The 19520-nt window shown below is 35.8% G+C and overlaps 1 protein-coding gene across 4 annotated transcripts in view; it reads left to right on the top strand.

The window, feature by feature from the left end:
- UBR3 (ubiquitin protein ligase E3 component n-recognin 3) overlaps positions 1 to 19049 on the top strand; it is a 98636-nt gene extending 79587 nt beyond the window's left edge. For all 4 annotated transcript variants that reach the window (XM_064718461.1, XM_064718460.1, XM_064718459.1 and 1 more), the window contains 8 exons: positions 2187 to 2287; positions 8409 to 8533; positions 11038 to 11145; positions 11689 to 11799; positions 12612 to 12788; positions 14379 to 14588; positions 15850 to 15989; positions 16597 to 19049. In XM_064718461.1, the coding sequence (XP_064574531.1) occupies positions 2187 to 2287; positions 8409 to 8533; positions 11038 to 11145; positions 11689 to 11799; positions 12612 to 12788; positions 14379 to 14588; positions 15850 to 15989; positions 16597 to 16714 (1090 nt within the window). In that variant the 3' untranslated portion in view covers positions 16715 to 19049. The remainder of the gene's footprint in view (positions 1 to 2186; positions 2288 to 8408; positions 8534 to 11037; positions 11146 to 11688; positions 11800 to 12611; positions 12789 to 14378; positions 14589 to 15849; positions 15990 to 16596) is intronic.
- Positions 19050 to 19520: the final 471 nt, after the last annotated feature.

The following is a 19520-nucleotide window of genomic DNA, read 5'->3' as shown; positions in this document are numbered from 1 at the left end:
TCCATTTTCATAATGAAGAAGTTTCTGAGACTCTTAACAAATGACAGAGCAATTTTTAAGTGATTCATGTGCTGCAGTACTTGATGTAAGCAAAAGCAGCTTATCTAAACCCCTGACATTTAATGTAGCTTTGCTTCTCAATTCTTATGAACTGAATAAATTAGGAAAGTAATTCAGTTGGTCCTGCACATGCAAATGAGTTGCTTTATGTGTGATGTTGATGCCAATCAATTTTGGTATTTTGTTGATGTGTATATATAGATATAGATAAATAGATATATATGTATATAATAATTTGGGCAGAACTGGTATTTGACCTAGTTGTTACATAACTATTAAACAATATTGATACCTCTGTTGGAAAGAAGTGTTCAGCTAAATGTGACCAGAGGGAGTCAGATTTTTTTAATATTATTCCAAATTAAATTTTTCCCAAGAATTAAAGATGAGAAGTAATTTAAGGGATGTCCATGGTTTTAAAGTCATTACACAATGAGGGTTATTTTAAAATTCAGTGTTGTAGATCACAGGGTAGAACTAGGTGTAGGTAAAAGTAGAATTAGACATAGTGAGATGAGTATCTTCATGGCCAGTATAATTTTGAAAATGAAGCTTGGCAGTGTGATACAAATTTTTGCCGCCCTTGTCTTCTTTAGAATTCAATATACTGATTTTTAGAATATTTGGGTTTTGTTTAGGAGGCTTACATACACACATGTATATATGTATATATATGTATATTGCAGTGCTTTGAAACAATAATTTTATTAAATGATTGATTATAGCAAAAGGGTTATAGATGGTGTTTATTTTGTAGCTGTCTGGGTTCATTAATTCAAAAGGACCAGTTAGGCCATGTTTTCCCTCCCTTCATTTTACAAGATCAGTCAGCCATGTTACCATAAGCATTCTTTTAATCCTTCTCTCGTATGACTGCTTCCATGTGTTAAAATTCATATCACAGATGACTCCTGGAAGTGCCCTCTGTAGAGAGATGCCTGAGTTTTCAGGAAATCAATAATTACGTAGTCTTTTTTCCAAAGCAGGATCATGTTTATGGGCCTCGGAGATGAGGAGCTGGTTGAATCCCCCAAGCTGTTAGAGGACGCTGAAGATCCCACACATGCACCCACAAACCACCAGTGGGCAGCCTTGTGCAGTCCATGGAGCTCAGTGGGTTCCCTTGCAGCCCTGCTGGCCGTTGGCAGAGGACGGCTCTGTGTGGGAGATTCAGGGTCAGAGCAGGAGTTCCCGTGTGGCTCCTGCAGTGCAGATCAGCAGCACCACTGCTTGCCAAGGGCAGTAAGAGCACAGCCAGCTCTTTGCACCTGTGTGTGTTGCAGAAGGGAAAGGCTCATGGGGAGAGTGTGGATCATATTTTAGCTCAAGCTGCTCCTGCTTGAGATCTCCATCACGCCCCATATCAGTTAAAACTGGGAAGAATGATTTTTCACCATTTGATTTTTTTTTTGGCCATTTGACCTGAAGAATACTGTTGGTTGGAATTTTGTTGAATATTGCTACACAAAGCTAGAAACTATCCTATTTGCAAGCATTTTTTTGCTTTTTAGTGTAGGAAAACAAGATGATGTTACATCAGTAAGTCTGGATAGTTGAACAGTTTGTACTATCTCTGTGCTGATTTGCTTCCTTCTAGACATCCAGGGAGTTTAATAAAGACTGTGTGTAAGATTGCATAATCCCACCTGTCATGGCTGCTTGAGCCTTTATTTCTTTACATGAAGGAAAGCAGTAGCTTTTCTAAAGTCTCTGATTTCCAACAGGAGCATTCCCTGTAACATTAAATGTATTATGAGGATTTCTTATTGTTACAGCCTGGTTACAGGTATATGTGTGAAATGCCATGCTTTGGAAACCAGTTCAAGTGTTTGAATATTCCTTGACTCTTTGCATAGACATAATGAGTTCAGGCAGTTTTCAGTGTTTTAAAACATTTCAACACAATCACATGCCCAAATGGTAATTTCCTCATGAGTTATTATATGAGTAACATTACATTTTTTATTTGAGATCCATTCTAAAATTGAGATCAGCTAGCAAATTGTTAGGTATTAGGCTTCTGTAAGCTTGATATCAAATGTAATACTATTTCAAATAAATACAAAATAAAATAAGAACATGGGTTTATAGTATCAGGAGTGATTTTCTTTTGGTTTTATTTCCAGGCTGGTAAGTGAAGAACTGCCAGAAGTTCCTGTGCTTTACAGAGATGTCTCATCCCTTTTGCTTATCCAGATTTTAACCATGCCTCAGCCATTGCACAGAGGTATGTTACAAAAATATGTATATTTAAATTATTATGTAGATGAGGCTGCTTTCATGATGGTTTGCAGGATGGTAAATCAAAGCTGATCTACTGTGTATTCTAAAATAATGTTTCTGCCTTATCTACAAAAGGTGGCATTGAACAGAAGTTTTTGTTCTGAGTTGACAGGTTTATCTGTGTTCCCTGTCTTTTTACCTTATCAGTCAACTATTCATTAAAGATACAAGAGCTGAGCAGAAACTATTAAGTATTTCTGCTGAAAGAAAAGTGTCCTTTGTTTGACCTTCATCTTGTGCTTAGAGGGACAGCTCAATACTTCAAGTTGAACTGAATGCCTAAGGGCTAAAAATTTGAAAGATTGTAATTTAATTTGAATTTCAGAGTTTAAGTTGCAGCAGTTTTATGTAAGAGTTCATATATGAAGATAATAATTGCTGTAATGCAGCGATTTCAATAGAGACAGCATACAGTGTAATTATGAATAAATATTAAAGAGATTAAAAAATTAAAAATTTCATTACTAAAATCAGTACTGTCTTAAAACCTAAGTTTCTTTTTCTGTGTAAAAGGACCAGCTGAACCTGGTACCTCTTGCTAATAGGGAATGTATGTTCCAGAATAGGGGTTCTGACCCTCTGGTCTCTGGCTTGTTTATTTGTGATTGTACCTTTATTTGAAAATGAGGACAAACAAAGTAAATATCACTTTACTGTTTCATATCTCCCATGGGATCTGTGTGGCAGTTTTGATATCTGCTGAGTTTTGGTAGTTTTTGAATAGGTAAATTTAGGAATTGTTATGCTCTTGATGCTTACACCTTAGTAGAAACTGTTTCCCCATAAGAGGTGTTCAGTCCTTGGTATTGAATGTTTAAATTCAACTAAAGTGACTCTGTATGTATCCATTAACATTGTGGGTTTGTTTTTTCAATTCAATACACTTAAAATCATAGAATCATTTAGGTAGGAAAAGACCTTCAGTATCATCATATACAATTGTTAAGTGCATGCTTATGGATTAAGTATATCCAAAAGATGATTAGAATATGAAAATACTAAAAGAATAAAATGTTTTGCATAGGAAGACTATTGTCAGAAATGTCCTTTTTTTAACACAATTTAACTTAAATTAACTCTATTGGAAGGACTCAATCAAACTAGTATAAAAACAGCAAATATAAGTTTAATGAGACTAACATCTGAAATTCAGGGAAGGAAGTGTTGAAGATAAAGCACAAACCAGTGGCGTCTTTGTAGTCAATATCCAAGCATTGAATACCACCATTTAAGAAAGTATATTTTTTCCTGGGAAAGACAACATTCAATTAATAGTAAGGCATTCTGTGAAGAGTTCTGTGAAGTGCCTCATATCAGCAGCATGTGTTGTCTTTGCTTTTAGGTTTACTTACTATAGGTTGCAGTTGAGAGGGAAATGGCAAGTGGCAGATAGAAAATAAATGTGTCTCTTTCAAATCTGTGAACCATTAAATTGGAAATAAATTGCCTTTTATCATTCTAATTTTTGTTTCATCAAAATGGTTAAGGAGAATGAAAAGAAAGTCTTTCATAATTCTTTGTTTGGAGGTGTGGAGTGGTGTTCACAAAAATAAGCCATAACAAATTTGTTTAGTACTTTTACAATGGGTTTGTAGGTCACAAAGTCAAATTCAATATCATTCATTCTTTGTAGAGGGCTGAGGTATAACTGAGGTAAAGGGGCTTGTGAAATGTCTCATGGTCAGCAATAGGGGTGAACAAAATCTCTGTTTGACCCTGCTGCTTCCTGGATTGTCTGTGCTGCCTTGCCCTTGCCATGCAGGAGCCGTGGACTTGGCTGTGCACTGGGATACACACAGGAGGCTGATGCCTGGGTGTGTTGACAGATATTTCCAGTAAATTCCTTTAACAATAGACTTGAGTAAGTTGCATTATGTCCTTAATCAAATATGACATTGTTTTTCAAATGTGTACTCAAAAGCCTTTTTGTTTACACAATGTGTTTTTTAAAAATAGAGAGCACTCTTTAAGGAGGACTCAAAATCTCATCTCTTGCCCTTCAGATGGCAATTGTATTAACTTCCCTAGTAACTGTTAATTTTAAATTCAGTCTGGGAATTGCATTAGCTTCCCTATTAACTGTTGGATGGGTGTTGGTATCTTTTTCAATCTGACATAGTTAAAAGCAATAAAAATGTCATTACTGTTCAGCCTCTTCATTCAGAAGAGAAAATTGATCTGAACCTATCAGAAAGAAAGAAGACTGCTATAGAAAAAACTTAGTGGTGGAGGTCAGAGCATTTACAAGCATTAACCAATTTGCAGAGATGGGAATGAGACTGATATGTGTCCCTCTGTGGTGTAGCAAGCAAAATAAACACTGTGAAACCTCTTTATTCTTTTGAGTTTCACACTAGGACATGGGCAGAACTTTTAAAGGCTTCACCTATTTAGAATTTTGTTTGAAATTTTTGAAATTGTACAGGGCTAAATGCATAATAATCCACATAGGAGTTTTCTGGTTATGTTCTGTGGCAGTTGTTGTACAGAGGATGGAGTGTTCATGGTGTTGTGAACTGGGACTCCATACAAAACAAAGATTTTGCTTCCAGCTCCTTTCTTACAGAAATAGCAGATGATGGTGTGTGTACAGAAATAGAGAGAGTGGCTTGGTGGTTATCAAAACCTAAATCTGTCTTTGTAAATTGAATTCAATACCCCCCGCTCCCCCACCAGTCCTTTCTGCAGCACAGTTTTTGGCTGCTGGAGTCATTTAATTGAAGTTGGATATTGTATCTTGTTACCATCAATTGCAAAAAGTTTTATTTTCTCACCACCTGACTTGGGACCCTGTGTACAGATTTCTAGGAGTAGAGTGTAGCTTCTAGTGATTTCAGTTTCTGCATTGCACTGGGTGTAAGGAGCAGCACGCTGCAAACACTAACACTTACAAAAATCATTAGATAAGGATGTTGACTAAACATATAGTATAGATGTAATCAGCTTGAATACTATCCAGTTTCAGTGTGGAAGCTCAAATATCTGTATCTTGGAACTTTAATATACCTTTCATGGATTATCTGAAGTTCAGTGCTGTTTCCCTTTGTTCTCAAGTTGTGTTTTCAAAGAAGCATTCATGCTTTTGATCAAGAAGAATATTTTTCAAAGGTTATTTATACAAAGATCTCCTTCTAAATTTAGTAAAAAAGGCCCTATGTCCTCAATTTTGCATTGTCATAGGGTATACCATTTAATTTGATATTGAAAATAAAAGATTTATATTGTTGGTAATATGCTTATATATCTGCTCATTTCTTGCACTAATGTTAAAAGTAGAGTTTTAGAAGTGTTTCCTATTTAAACTTAGTTTTTAAGGGTGTTGGTTGATGCATATAATGGGACAACGTGCTTTGAAATTATTTGGTTCCAAAAAGTTTTAAAAATAGGAACATAAGTGCATTTCTCAGTATGATTCAAAAATAAGTACAGAAGTTCTGGATTAGCCTGTTTTGATTAGATTGGCCTAGCTATAGTGATAATACTTTCAGACTGTCAGACTATCAGATTAGGGGCAGGAGTCCTAAATGCATTTCAGGGCAGAACTTTGCTCAGTGGCTTACTTCACATAATTGCAAGCTTTAGGATTATTAAATTGAAAAGATGATGTAGCAAAAGCACAGCCTGCCTCAGGGGGCAGCAGGAAAACAGCACACAGCCCCCACAGGCACACTGCAGGAAGTCAAATATATTTGCTCTTTGCAGTAGACAAGAATGCAACAGCTTCAGCATTACAGGTTCCTACTGCTGTCAAATATATGGCATTTAAAGAGGTAATGTAGTAATGAAGTGATAATTGATGCAGTGACTGATGTTTCAGGATGTTTCCCATGGGCTGTTTCTATGACTATAAAAATCTTGGTGCTCGTTATACAACAGGTGGCCTCTGAGCTGCTCCTGAGATATTTTCCTAAGGGGAAAAAAAAAATAAAAAAGATGACGTTTGGGCAGAATTCAGGACTTCTTAAGGGTGACCTAGATGTGGGAGTGTGCAGTTTTTGTCCAATTCAGGATACTCCAAAAATGTAATTCATAGTAATTTATGATTCACATACATGTAAGTAAATACAAGAGAATTCATTTAATTGAAACATAACGTGAGATAGACACATTTCTGGTGAATTGAACAATTCGTATTAAGGGGGGGGGAGTGGAGACAAAGTGTAATTCTATTTAGCAAAAATCAGGGTTTTTTTAAATGTGCAAAGACACCCAGTATTGAGCACTGCAGTCACCTGAGCAGAGCTACAAGATGGAGCAGGCTGGAGCCTGTTGGCAGCAGTGTGCCTCTGCTGCTCTGCATGCAGGGGGCTTCCTTCACGCTTTCTGTGTGAAATGGATTTGTATTGCTTGTATCTCCTGTTGAGGGGCTAGAGCTCAGTACCTGAGTTCAGTTCTAGCTGTGATTACAAACTCTTAACTCGGGCCAAAGAGGCAATTTTTACACTTCCCTGAATGTGTGTGGTTTCATCTCGTAGATTTCAGTCCCAGAAAATGTCCTGCAAGCTTGCCTGCTGTTATTCCTCAGGGGTAGAATTGCTAAGAAAATGGAGGTTTCAGCAGAGATAAAAAATATGGCCTCAAGATCTAGTGGATCTGTTAAATCCTCCCCTTGGGGAGATGTGAAGAGGAAGGATCATGATAATGCTGCCTGCTCTACAAGGGGGGGTAGAGTAAAGGACCATTCATTGTCATGTTTAACACAAGCTCCATAGGAATATAATACAGAAAGGTGAATTTTAAATTACATAGTGAGAAATGATGTTAAGATGCTTAAATTGTGCTTATAGTTGATACTCACATAAGCTTATACTCAGAGACATTAAAAAGTTTCAAAATCCATGTCTGCATTGATTTGTAAACATTTGTTACATAGACAAACAATTGTTATTTCGCAAATTTAATTATGTTCTCAAGTCTTAGCTGTGTATATTGTATAATCTAGTAGTGGGGTTTGGTATTAGATACAGGAAAGGAGAAGCAAGGTGTTTCATTTTCCTGGCCTCCTCATTTTCACATACAAAACTCATTTAAATCCTTTGGGAAGAAAGAATGAATTTAACCCAGTTTTTGTGAGGTGCTTATGTAAATTGTTTTGCTTGACTTCAAAGCCTGAGACGACTTTTTAAACCCCTCATTTTTGTCTACAGTTTTTTAGATATATATTAGTTATGTTTATGCTTAAGGAGTGGTGTAAGTGATGATAGAAACTTCTTTGATCTGCCTAGATTTAAAAACAAACTAGATAATTTGGGACTGGAAATGGAGCCTAAAGTAAAAAGATAAAAAAGGACTGCTTCAGTATCTTCATTTCAGCCAATGATCTTTTTTTTCCTGTTTCCATTTTAGGAAGTCTTATTTTGCTTCTGTTGCTAGCCTCCCCCAAAAAATTTCAAATCCTTTCTCCTGCAGCCTAGCTGTAGGAAATCATAGTCCTTTAAATATTAAAAAAATAATCATAAAGATATTTGAAGATACAGTAAATGCCAGTCTGCCTTCTCCCTTCCTTCTGTATGCATGTGAGGTCCAGTAAATAGGTGCTCACTCACTCAAGAGTGTTTTGCAGCAAGTGTTTTATGGTGGGATCCATATCTGGAAGGGAAGGGTTAGAAACTGATATGCTAGATGTTCTTGTGGTAATTTTTTTAAAAATTTAATTCTTCCAATATTTGTATGAGTGTCACCCCTGATGGGAGGCAGAAGAGATGGTAGCCTATGCATTTGCTTACATCTACAGTAATCAGTGGCTTAACTTATGTAACCTCTGGACAAAATATAATCTTGTATTATCACCAGGCCACTAGGATGAAGTCACTGCTAACCAGGATTAAGATGAAAATAAGGAACAGTGGAAAATTACTTGCCCTGTACTTGTTCTGTTCACTATGGCTGCCAAGTCCTTTCTGAAAGCCAGTAAATATATGTTGTTTTGTATGTTTTGAAGGGCTGTTCTTCGTGTAGCACTTGCTTTTCATTTCAGAATTATAATTTCCATAACTAGAGACTCTGTAATCATTATATTTGCTAAAAAGATCAAATGTTTAAAAATAACTTTCTTTGTTTTACAGAACACTTCACCTGCATTATAAAAGTGCTGTTCACTTTATTGTATACTCAAGCCTTGGCAGCACTTTCTGTTAAATGCAGTGCTGAAGATAGGATGGCATGGAAAGAGTCAGGAGCTCTCAAAAAGGTTGGTTAGTTTATTAAAACATTTATGAAATTCTGCTTAAGTATTTCTAGTATGAATGTAATAGATACTTCTGGTTTGCATGTAACAATTTGCTTCTGTTTCAAAGTCCAGTAATTTGCTTTCTAATTTCTGCAGGTTTTTGTACATGATGAGACTTCAAAGTTTCACAATTTGTGTCTCTATAGTTTCAGTCTCTGTATTGTTGCAGTGATTGTAATCAGTGAATGCAGCTTTCCTTCCTGTGAAATTGAAGTTATCCTATATAATCCATGGGCATTGATCTGATGCATTTCTCTGCAGGAAAAGCAGGCAGCCTTGTTGGAGAAAAAACCCTCTTGACTTTTGCAGCTTGCTTGTGCTATTTGTGGCTAGCTATACAAATTTCTCTCACTATGTGGTCGAGAGTGCTCATGTGATGAAGAGACAGAGAAGGAAATCTGCCCCCGTTGTTTCCTTGACTTTTGGTAGTATTTACAAGTAAAGTGACAGTGCATCTTTCTATTTCAGTTCAGCTGATTGAATGCCAGTTGCCACCCAAGACAAAGTTCTCTGCACTAGCACCAGCATTCATTTAATCCTTCAGTTAACATTTTGCTCCACAGATTGCTTTTCCCAGAAGGTCAGAAGAATGCCAATGTCAGACCAAAGGAAAGGATACAAATGTTGGGACCAGGAGAAGAAATGGGTATTACCCCTTTATCAACAGCTGGGCCTTAGATGTAAAATGAAGTAAAGACTGAGAAGCATGACCTGCCTTTTCACATGTAACTTAAATTTGTCATAGTGGTCAGTCTGAATTCCAAGGTCTTAAGGACAAATTATCTGCTGGCTGCTACTATGAGAATTTTTTTTTACATTGGGATCACTGGACAGTACTTCATTTTGTTCGGTCCCTATACAGCCCTTCTTTAAATATAATATCATTGTCTTAGAAATACAAAGACATTTGCTTGAGGTTTTTGCTAGTGATGGGTTTGGTTTTTTTTTCATTGTTTACTTAAGTGTTTCTCATGTGATACATAATTTTGCAGTTGAAAGCACTCAGGATTGGCCAGTGATAATCACACAGCTCCCTGTTCCTCTCTCCCAGCCCTTTGGCTGCCCTTCTCTTCTTCTGCCTGTCCCTCATCCTCATGCATCACAAGGGAAGCTGGTTTTTAATTTAGAAACCTGAGTTCTTTCCTTAAAGTTTCTTTAAGTCCTGGTGGTTAAAAACATATGGTTCAGGTTCATTTTTTCTTCTCTGCTGGTAAGATTGACATTTTAATCCTGGCATGACTACGCAGAAGACACCTCACTAAACTTTTGTCTATGGATAATGCCAAGTGAATCTATTACAGTTTGGTATTCCAGACTTTAAGCATGGGCTGAAAACTTTGCTTTATATTTATGTTAAATGATGAAACAACATGAAGAGTTTAATTTCTCAGCACGGCTGAGAGATGGATATTGTACTTTTGAAACCAAATTCACCCTCATTATCTTTGCAAGGCGTGTTGCAGTGTCATAGGAAGCACACTGTAAATGCCTGTGGAGTAAACTTCCAGCAGTAACATAGGTTATTCCTATGGTTGGTTTTAGCTGCTGGATTAAGTGTGTGCTGCCTTCTGGTTCTTTGGCTATAAGAACAAACAGTAAGTGTGTGGTCCCAGTATGAAAGGTGAAGACCCCATCTAAAATGGAGAGTGAAAGCTGATGTCAAAATGCACTAAAGAAACCAACTGATGAATTACATACATCACTATGTACTGAAGTATTTGGTTTCTTTAAAGAATCACAGTCATGTTCCACTCCCTTGTTTGTTGTGTTGAGAATATACTAACTGAACTCAGAATTCATATCCAGTCATCTTTTTCCAGGGTAGAATTCATTCTGACTTGGAAAAATACTCAAGAGAATACTGCCTTCTATTTCTTAAAGCTTTCTGTGTTGCTTTTAAATATAATTGTTATGGCACAAAGCTAAGTGGCTATTTATTCTTTACCCTAAATATATTTTCCATCTGTAGTAGACATTGGTCATTCCAAATGCAACTTTGTACTTTCTGATAGATTCATTTTAGCTTAAAATACATAGCAAGTGTTTGTCATTCATTCTAGTTGGTATGTTTTCAAAAACTACTTTTAAAAAAAAAATCTTGTATTAGAATTAAAATTCTATTGGAACGAGATGTATCTGTGAAGTGATTCTTTCTGGTTTTAAAGTAAACATTTATATTCTCACAGAGAAAATGTGAAATGCAAACCTTATACAACAGCTTTCATAAAATTCTCAGTTTAGAACATATGTAATTCAAGTAGCAATTCACATTTCACTCTTGAGCTAAATGTAGTCCCTTTCTGTAAAATTATATATTTGTTTTTAAAATTTTTTTAAGCATTGTGTATCTTTGTAGGTCAAAATTCACATTGATCAAAAGGAAATATTCTTCATTGTTGTTGCTATTACAGAAACATTTTCTCCTTTTTATAACCAGTTCTTTTTGGATTTCTTCTCATTTGCAGAATACATCCAGTGGAGAAAAATCTTGGGAAGTATTGCTGGGTCATGTGATTAGTGAACTGTCTAAGGGGAAGATATATGAAGAAGAAGAGACTGAAGAATTACCAGTGGTACTGGCAAATTTCTGGAAAATTTAGCCAGCATGTCCCCTTGAAGTTTTTTTGCCTCGTTGTTATAATGATTTTTCTCTGATCTTGCTAAAGACTTGCAGTACAGCTCTTTATTTTCTAGATCAAAGCATAACCCTTGGGGACAGTTTGCCTTTGCAAATGCCTCTGCTTCTTTTAATAATATCAGATGTGGTCAGTGCCACATTGAGAAAGTTATTGACAAATACTTCTTATAATTACAGGTTTTAATCATATATATATATATATATATATATATATATATATGGGTTTTAATCATAAGTATGAAAGACCTTTCAGAAACTTGAATAAGTGAATATTTAAGTAGAAAACCTGTTTGTTGAGGGGGAAGAAAACCTACAGAGGTATTTCAGATTATTAGTGAAATGCTGGCCTTTGGAATGTATGTTTGATGCAGTCATTTACATAATATGCTTTAAAAAATACTTGCTTCATATTGGACTTTCCATACTTAGGGGATCATTTACCTGGGCCAGAATTCAGCAATAGCTTCCTCCTGTCTAGGTAACCCCGGACTCTGTCGAGTGCTACCTGCAGCAGTTCTGCCTGCCTTTCCTCAGGATCACAAGCCTTCTTCAACACCATCTCTTTGGAGGGGATTTGCCTAGTTGTCAGGTACAGAATGAGAGGGGCACACTCAAACGTTTCCATAGAAAAGCTAGAGATGAAAAACTAAACTTGAGGGTGTCTTTTTCATGGTATACATTTTCTGTCCTAAGATTTTTTAAAAATCATATATTGTAGCACTGCAGTTTTCAAAACAATGGTATTATATTCTTAAACTTCAGCAAAGTCATGCTTATTTAATTAGGTCATAGGTGATTGTCTCATAAAATACCAAGATACTTTTAAAACTTGTCCAACATTTGCAGAGATGGTGTAGTTTCACACACAATGGAATTCAGTACTGATTTTCTTAATGCCTGTTAATACTTCATTCTCAGAGACATTGCATCAGCAGACAATTATGTTTAAGTTCCATGACTAATTTAAGTAGAGTTTACTGCAGGTCAGCTCCCTCTTTTCCTTTCCCCCACATCATCTCCTTTTTAAAACAGCTGTTAGCTAGTTTGGGGTGCTAAACAGAAAAAAAAAAATATTGTGGAGTTTGGGGCTTTTTTGTGGTGTTTCTGTTTTTTGGATTTGTGTTTTCTGTGGGGGAATTGTGTTTTGTTTGTGGGGTTTGGTTTGGGTTGAGGTTTTAAATTGGTTGGTTGGTTTTGGGTTTTTAATGACAATTTTTTTGTTTCAAGAGTCCAGTTTGAAGTGGTCTGGTGAAATTGAACCTTCCTGTGTCACTAAGCATGGCTATTTGCATCTTAGTACTAGAATACTTTTTTATTGAAATAGCTATATTTTTAATAAACTATTTAAAAATTAAGAGTCCAGGTATTAATCTAAACCTCTCTGATTTCATGCCTAAAAAGGAAGATGAAGAATTCACCGTTCTTGCAAGCTGCCTGGGTCTGTTACCATCTTTTCAGTCAGCTCATCAGTTCACCAGTGCCTCTTGTCTTGATTGGCCAGTGCCAGCATTTGACATGATATCACAGTGGTGCTCAGAACTGGCTTCATTTGCAGATAGACATCCAGATCAAGTAAAGGTATGTAGCAAAGTTATTTTTTCCAAAATAGTCATGATATGGAAGCAGCTGTTTATTGCTTGATGCATTAGCCACATACACTGTTGCTTTGGCTAAGGATTGGAGAGTGTAACTTGTAAATGAGAGAGAAGTTGTAATGGGAAATATTGGTAAGTGCATGTGGGTTGAATTGGCTAAAAACAGGAATAAGAAGACCTGTGTGGTTTTTGTGATTGCTGGAGACAGAATATAGAAAGACTACCCTTAGGTGATACTAAGTGTGTCCCTGTCTTCTGCACCTGTAGCCAATAAAGGGCAGGTTATAGAAACTTTAAGAAAAGAGGTATCAGAACTCTTCCTTGCCCATTTTAAATTACTGTAAAACATTGCATCTTCAGTTGCAAAACTGAAAAAAAATGAAAAGGTTAAAATCTGTCTAGTAGTTGCTGATGAAAGATGGTACATTTTCTCTAAAGGTTAAAGAAATAATACCAAGACTTGAGTTAGTGCAACTGAAATAATCAGTTGTGAAATGGAAATGTTTCAACATGAGTGCATTGTTTTGATGACAAAGCTGCATCTCAACAATTCAAGTCCCCTTCTCCTAAATCTGTGATGTTAGGGGAAAGCCAGATGCATTCCTCACTCTGCAACATGATTGTTCCTGTGAAAATTTGAATACCCAGATTAATCTCAAAATACAGTTCCTGCTAATCTGTTAGATATTATAGATTGCAATGAAATTGATAGCATTCTTCCCATGACTGGAAAGCAACCAGGTACAAATGCAGTATTTCGTTCTCTTTTTTTCTTTTTTGCAATTTAGGTTTCAAGGTTATGCACTCTTAAAAAATTTTTGGGCTTGCAAAAAAGATCCCATCTGACCACTATGCTCATCAGTTATAAACACAGAAAAAAATTACTACGTTGAAGGAAAACATATTTCTGTTTAAACCCCCCCCAGACAACATAAAATTGGACAGTGTTTTTAAGAGCAAGTGAGAAGAGTTAGGCTTTTCAAAGCAGTATTTAAGACAGGTAGTGCCTGTCCTATCAAAAATTGTGAGTTCTAGTAACTTCTTAATGGTGGGTGTCCAGTACAGTTTTGAAAAACAGGCAGATGTCTTCAAATACCATTTACAGAGATTAACTTCAGTTCTGTTTTTGAAAATTTGAGTCTAAATTTTAGCTAGGAGACAGCTTTCATAGTCAGTGCCAGAGTTTGGGAGTAACACCTTGAAACTGCCAAACAAACTTAGTGCAGGGAGTGAGAGTCTTTCTTGTAGGTGACTCTTAATCCTCTTGTTTTAGCTGTGAAGGTTTTTGCATTTAAAATATGTCACATGTAGAAAACATCCCTGGGAAAAGGCTGGTGCCCATTTTGTGCCGGTTACAAAGGATGAAATGTGACTGCAGTTGGGGAGGGTAATCAGCCAGGAGCAGGTGACTATTACAAGGTGACATTTGACTTCTAAATTTGTGAAATGCAAAATAAATGATATATTTTTAAACTGCATGTTTCTTTTATGTGGTATTCTCTTTTTTTTTTTTTGAAAAGAAAAATGCTTTAAAAATTGACTGAACTGATATATATTCTTACCTTATTTGTAGGCTTTGCTTATCCAAGAACCTAAGTGGGACTTGCCCCGCCTCCTTCAGTTGCCTGAGAATTACAATACCATTTTTCAGTATTATCACAGAAAAACTTGTTCCGTTTGTACCAAGGTTCCTAAAGATCCTGCTGTTTGCTTAGTTTGTGGTACTTTTGTATGCTTGAAAGGACTGTGCTGTAAACAACAGAGCTACTGCGAATGTGTACTGGTAAGAGAGAGTTAATTCAAATTCTGTCATTGATTCTCACACTCATTGATATTTGTTAACTCCATTGCTTAGTTTTGATGGTTTCCTTTTCAAAATGAGTTTATATAATCATAGAATAGTTTGGGTTAGATGGAACTCTTGCAGGGTCATCTAGTCTAACCCCCAGTGATACAGTTTAGTGCCTATTTCTGAGGGATAGACCTAGACTAGATTCTGGAGGTCAATTGACTTGCATAGCAACCTATTTCCCCTTTTTGTGAAGTCTTACAAAGCCACTGTGTGTAATGTTGACACGTGGTTTTGATTCACAGCCAGTTGAAATTTGTTTACATTTGGGTTGTTTGTATATTATTTTAATTTTCCTCTGGTTTGTTTCCTTGCTTTCCAAGTACATAGAAAATCAGTCTGTGGTTGATTTGAGTATTTTCTGATACCTGACCTACTAGAGATCTACAGACTGTAACTACATAGGTGCTGATTTAAGGTCTTTGACTTTTTCAGTAGCTAAGTTTTCTAGTCAGTGTATGCATAAGTTCTTTAGGGAGTCTGAGTTGGATGACATCTATTGCTGTTTTTCATACTATGATAAAGTTTTGCTTTGATAGGTTTTCTCTTTACTTGCATTGAACTGTTAGGAGAAGACTGGAACTTATATGGACTTCACAAAACTGTGAGAGTAGTTTGTTAGAGAGATATTTACAAATGGGGCATAAAATGTCAGAGATGAATGACATATTCAACAAATCAAGAATTACTTAAAAATTTTTTATTAGATTTGTAGATCCATAGACTAGATCTGTGAGCATGGATAGAGAAAGCAAATGTTTAACACTATAGACTGTTGTAAAAGAGGTAATACTATGTTTTCTAAATACTTTCTCCTGTTTTTTGCTATCTATGGAAAATACTTGGTAATCCTAAACAGTTTGCTATACAACAACAAATTCAAAATATTGCACATAATATTTTTGTTTATTTTTTGTAATTCATTTTTTTACATGGTAACAAATATTCTCCCTTGCTGAGCAGGGAAATGTTTTTATATGCAGGTGGCGTTATGGCAGCACAAGACACTGAATTCTAGTTTGGATGGAGAATTTTGGGGCAGGCTGTCCTTTGGCAAACTGTCTCTTACTCAATAAGGTCTTTTGAATGTTATTTGAAGGGAAACAAAGTATTTTTTAACTTTCTTCTGTTACAAAGTTGACAGATATTAACAGAATCTTTGCATTCTTGCCTTTCTACACCCATAACATTACAGCATTCTCAAAACTGTGGAGCTGGAACAGGAATATTCCTTTTGATTAATGCATCTGTAATCATCATCATACGAGGCCATCGTTTCTGCCTTTGGGGTTCTGTTTATCTCGATGCACACGGGGAAGAAGACAGAGATCTTAGGTAATGTTTTCATTACAGCTCTGTTTCATTGTTGGTGCCTCTGTGTAGATCAACTCTGTCTTGTAACATGCAATAACAGATTGTGATAGATCTGTACCGTCCTTGTGTGGAAAAATGGAAAATCCCTATTTAGTGCACTTGGACTGACTTTTATTGGCTTGGGTTTTTGAGGATTTTTTGGCCCAGAGGTGGTGTAGTCACGATCATTGAGTTATACCAGGAACCCAGCATACAGGTTACTATGTTGCCATTCCCAACTATGGTTAATTCTGGGTTGTGTTGGGAAACACTTGTCTCCCAGTGTTGTTGTTTGGCCTTTAATCAAACAATGCAGTTGGATTCCAGTGTAGGGACGGGGCTTAACTTCCAAGCCACACGTGACTGAGAAAACAAGTGATTGTTTCTGGATTCTGCTATCCGGTGTAAGGAAGGGAAGTCCCAGCAGTTACCCTACCAGAAGCAAAAATAAAAACCTCACACCAATAAAAATGCATGTTTACCCTGCAAAACATTTGTATGAGTATAGTGTTGATTATGTAATGAAGCATCTTTCCATTTACTTGGCATATTAACTATTTATTTTCTTCTTTTTTTTTTTCCTCCACAGGCGTGGTAAACCCCTGTACATATGCAAGGAAAGATACAAAGTGCTTGAACAGCAGTGGGTGTCTCATACTTTTGATCATATCAATAAAAGATGGGGGCCACATTATAATGGCTTGTAAATCATCGTCATCATCATCTACACACCATGTAACTGCTGTTACCATGAATGAATGCAGCTTGACTGACAATAGCTTTAACTGAACGGGAGTTTGGCTCCTTGGCTCGGGGTGGAAGCGGGTATGGGCTTAAAAGGGAAATGGAACTTTGTCAACATGTGGAATCTGTGCAAAATGAGCTGTTGTTGCTACAAAAGAATGATACAATAATTGAAATTAAATCCTCAAAATGGTGTGAGCAATCTTATTGCACTCAGTAGTCTATTTTTCTTGTGTTTTTTAAAGTCCATTATTGTTAAGAAGCACAAATTTTCTTGGAGTTGTTTAGAGGCTCCAGGGGTAGCTGTCTGGGTTTTATTTTACTTTGCATGGAATTGAGTTTTTAGCAATTTTTGCTGAAACGGTGTATATGTCTATTACATCTGCTAAGTATGTTGGATAAAATTCCTTTGCCTTTTTTGTGTTGGCTTGAGGTTTTTGACTTGATAGGCATTTGTAATTAGGTCTGTAAAACAACTGTGAGACTGCATGGTAATAATTGGTCTGAAAGGTGAATTTTAAAGAGTATTTCACTTATAGAGGTCTATTGAAATATTTCAGGCATTAATGAAAACTTACATATTCTCAGGAACTTCATTTTTCTTTTTCTCCATAAGTCAATGAAATAACTGTAAATTAGGTATCTTACTGCTCTTCATGTAATCCAGAACACACATTCTGTCTTCATATTTTTCCCCAGGAAGGAGCTTTACTTTTTTTTTCACATCATTTGAATAAATTGTTAATGATAACATAGAGAAATTGCTGTATATAGGGAATTTGTTTGGTGCCCAACATAGCAGATCCCAGTTACAAGCGTAACAACCATAAGCCTGCCTATCATTCCAAACCAGATGTATGTTTCAGAATGATTGGATTAGGAATGTGCAGGCTATTCTAAAAATGAAACATCATTTTGTATCTTTACTGTCATTTCAGGAGGTTCCTCAATATTGTTTTATTGTTTAAAGTAATCAGTGTTCTTTCTGCTTGGTTTCCTAAAAAGGAAAAATTAAAAAAAAAAAAAATCAACAGAGGTAGCCAAGATGAGCTACCAGTGCATGTGCAGCCTCACTGGATGAATGCCAAAACAATTTATGCTTAGAGGACTAAAAGATTCATGAGAAGAGGCATAACTGGGCTAAAATCCATAGTGTAAGTAGGTAGGAAAGACTATAGTCAAAATACTGGTATGTAATATATTGCTACTATTGTTTTTCACAAGTCTTGGACATTTGTGGGCTATTTCATACAGTACTACCAAGCAGTTCCCTGGTAGTTTTGACTTTCACAGCTTGTGTGTAAAATAAACTTTGTATGTGTAAAATAAAAACATCTTATGATAAAGCCACATATACAAAGAAAACAATTCCCCAGTGGAAGTCATTATCTAGTGAAAAGTGTATAGGGGAAATAAAATGACTGTATAGCAATCAAGAACAGACTGAAGGAAAAGTAAATACAATGAGTTTTTCTGGATACCTTCAATTTAAAAACCCTACAATAAAGGATACTGGTTTTTATACATACATATAAATATATATATATATTTCAAAAGTATTACACTACTTCCTATAAGATTAGATTTACTCTGTTTCACTGACTAAATGGCTGTGTCTTTTCCAAAATATTACTTTTTTGATACTGTATTATAAGTTCTGCCTGTGATATTTTTGCATTACTCATTAAGAATATCAGGCCATTTTGTAAGTGTGGTTAAAGAGCAAAAAGATTCTTTACATTGCCAGCATAACATTATTACAGGGCTCATGAACTTGAGTGATCTGTAGTTTGAAGCTCCAATGCTTTATTTACAAGAGATAATGTGTCCAGAATTTGATTACTGTGTTTTATTTAAAACAGAATGTTCTCTGATTGTGCATATGGATGTCAAGTAAAACTATTAGCCTTAACTTTAACATTTGGGTATTTCATAGTGGTTATTATAGTACTGGTGAATTAGTCACCAGTCAATTTAAAAACAACAAAAAATTACTTGGTTGAAAAATTGTACTTGAATATCCTTGCATGCTGCTAAACAAGGATTTTTATTTCCCCCATGACTTTTTAAATCCTACTTTATTAAGCTAACCTTGAAAAATAACAGGTCCAAACTAGAGTGGTGTGTGTGCGTATTACTCAAATGTTCTGGTGTGATATCCTGTATGAATGATCATTTAAGTACAGTACATTACTGTAGACTCTAAATCAATCTTTATAACACATCAGAAGAGTACAAAACTAGGAATACAATAATTGGCATTGTAAGATATGTTAATAAAAGTCTACTGTCAATCTGTGTGTTCATGAAATCTTTTCTCTCTGCCCCAGTAATCCAAAATGACACTGAGTTCCACCCAATAGCCAGGCAGTTACTTAAATGTTAAAACCTTATGCATGCAAAGTACTTTGCATAGAGAGTAAACCTGGTACGTGTTTTAATTTATTGCTTACAGTCATGTATTTTGCAATAGTAATTTGGATTATTTTACTCATAACTATAGCACTTAAAGTAGTGCTTAAGTGTATTCCAGCTATTCCAGCATTGCTGCTGCAAACTGCTAAATCGGTGAGTTGAGAAACTACTTTTGGGAAAATGCTTGATCTTTTTTGTCAAATCTTATTCTTACACTTCAATTTGATGAATGTAATATTTATGTATTAAGGTTTTTCTTTTCTTTTGACCTTTGAGAGATTTAGTGGAACAGTCTTCTTTTGGCCTTGACCTTTGGATAACAGCATCTTTCCTTTTTCAGTGATGGCCTGAATT

This window comes from Zonotrichia leucophrys, chromosome 7 (genome assembly GCF_028769735.1).
Source record: "Zonotrichia leucophrys gambelii isolate GWCS_2022_RI chromosome 7, RI_Zleu_2.0, whole genome shotgun sequence".
NCBI lineage: Eukaryota > Metazoa > Chordata > Aves > Passeriformes > Passerellidae > Zonotrichia > Zonotrichia leucophrys.
This window is presented reverse-complemented; position numbering and strand designations above follow the sequence as displayed.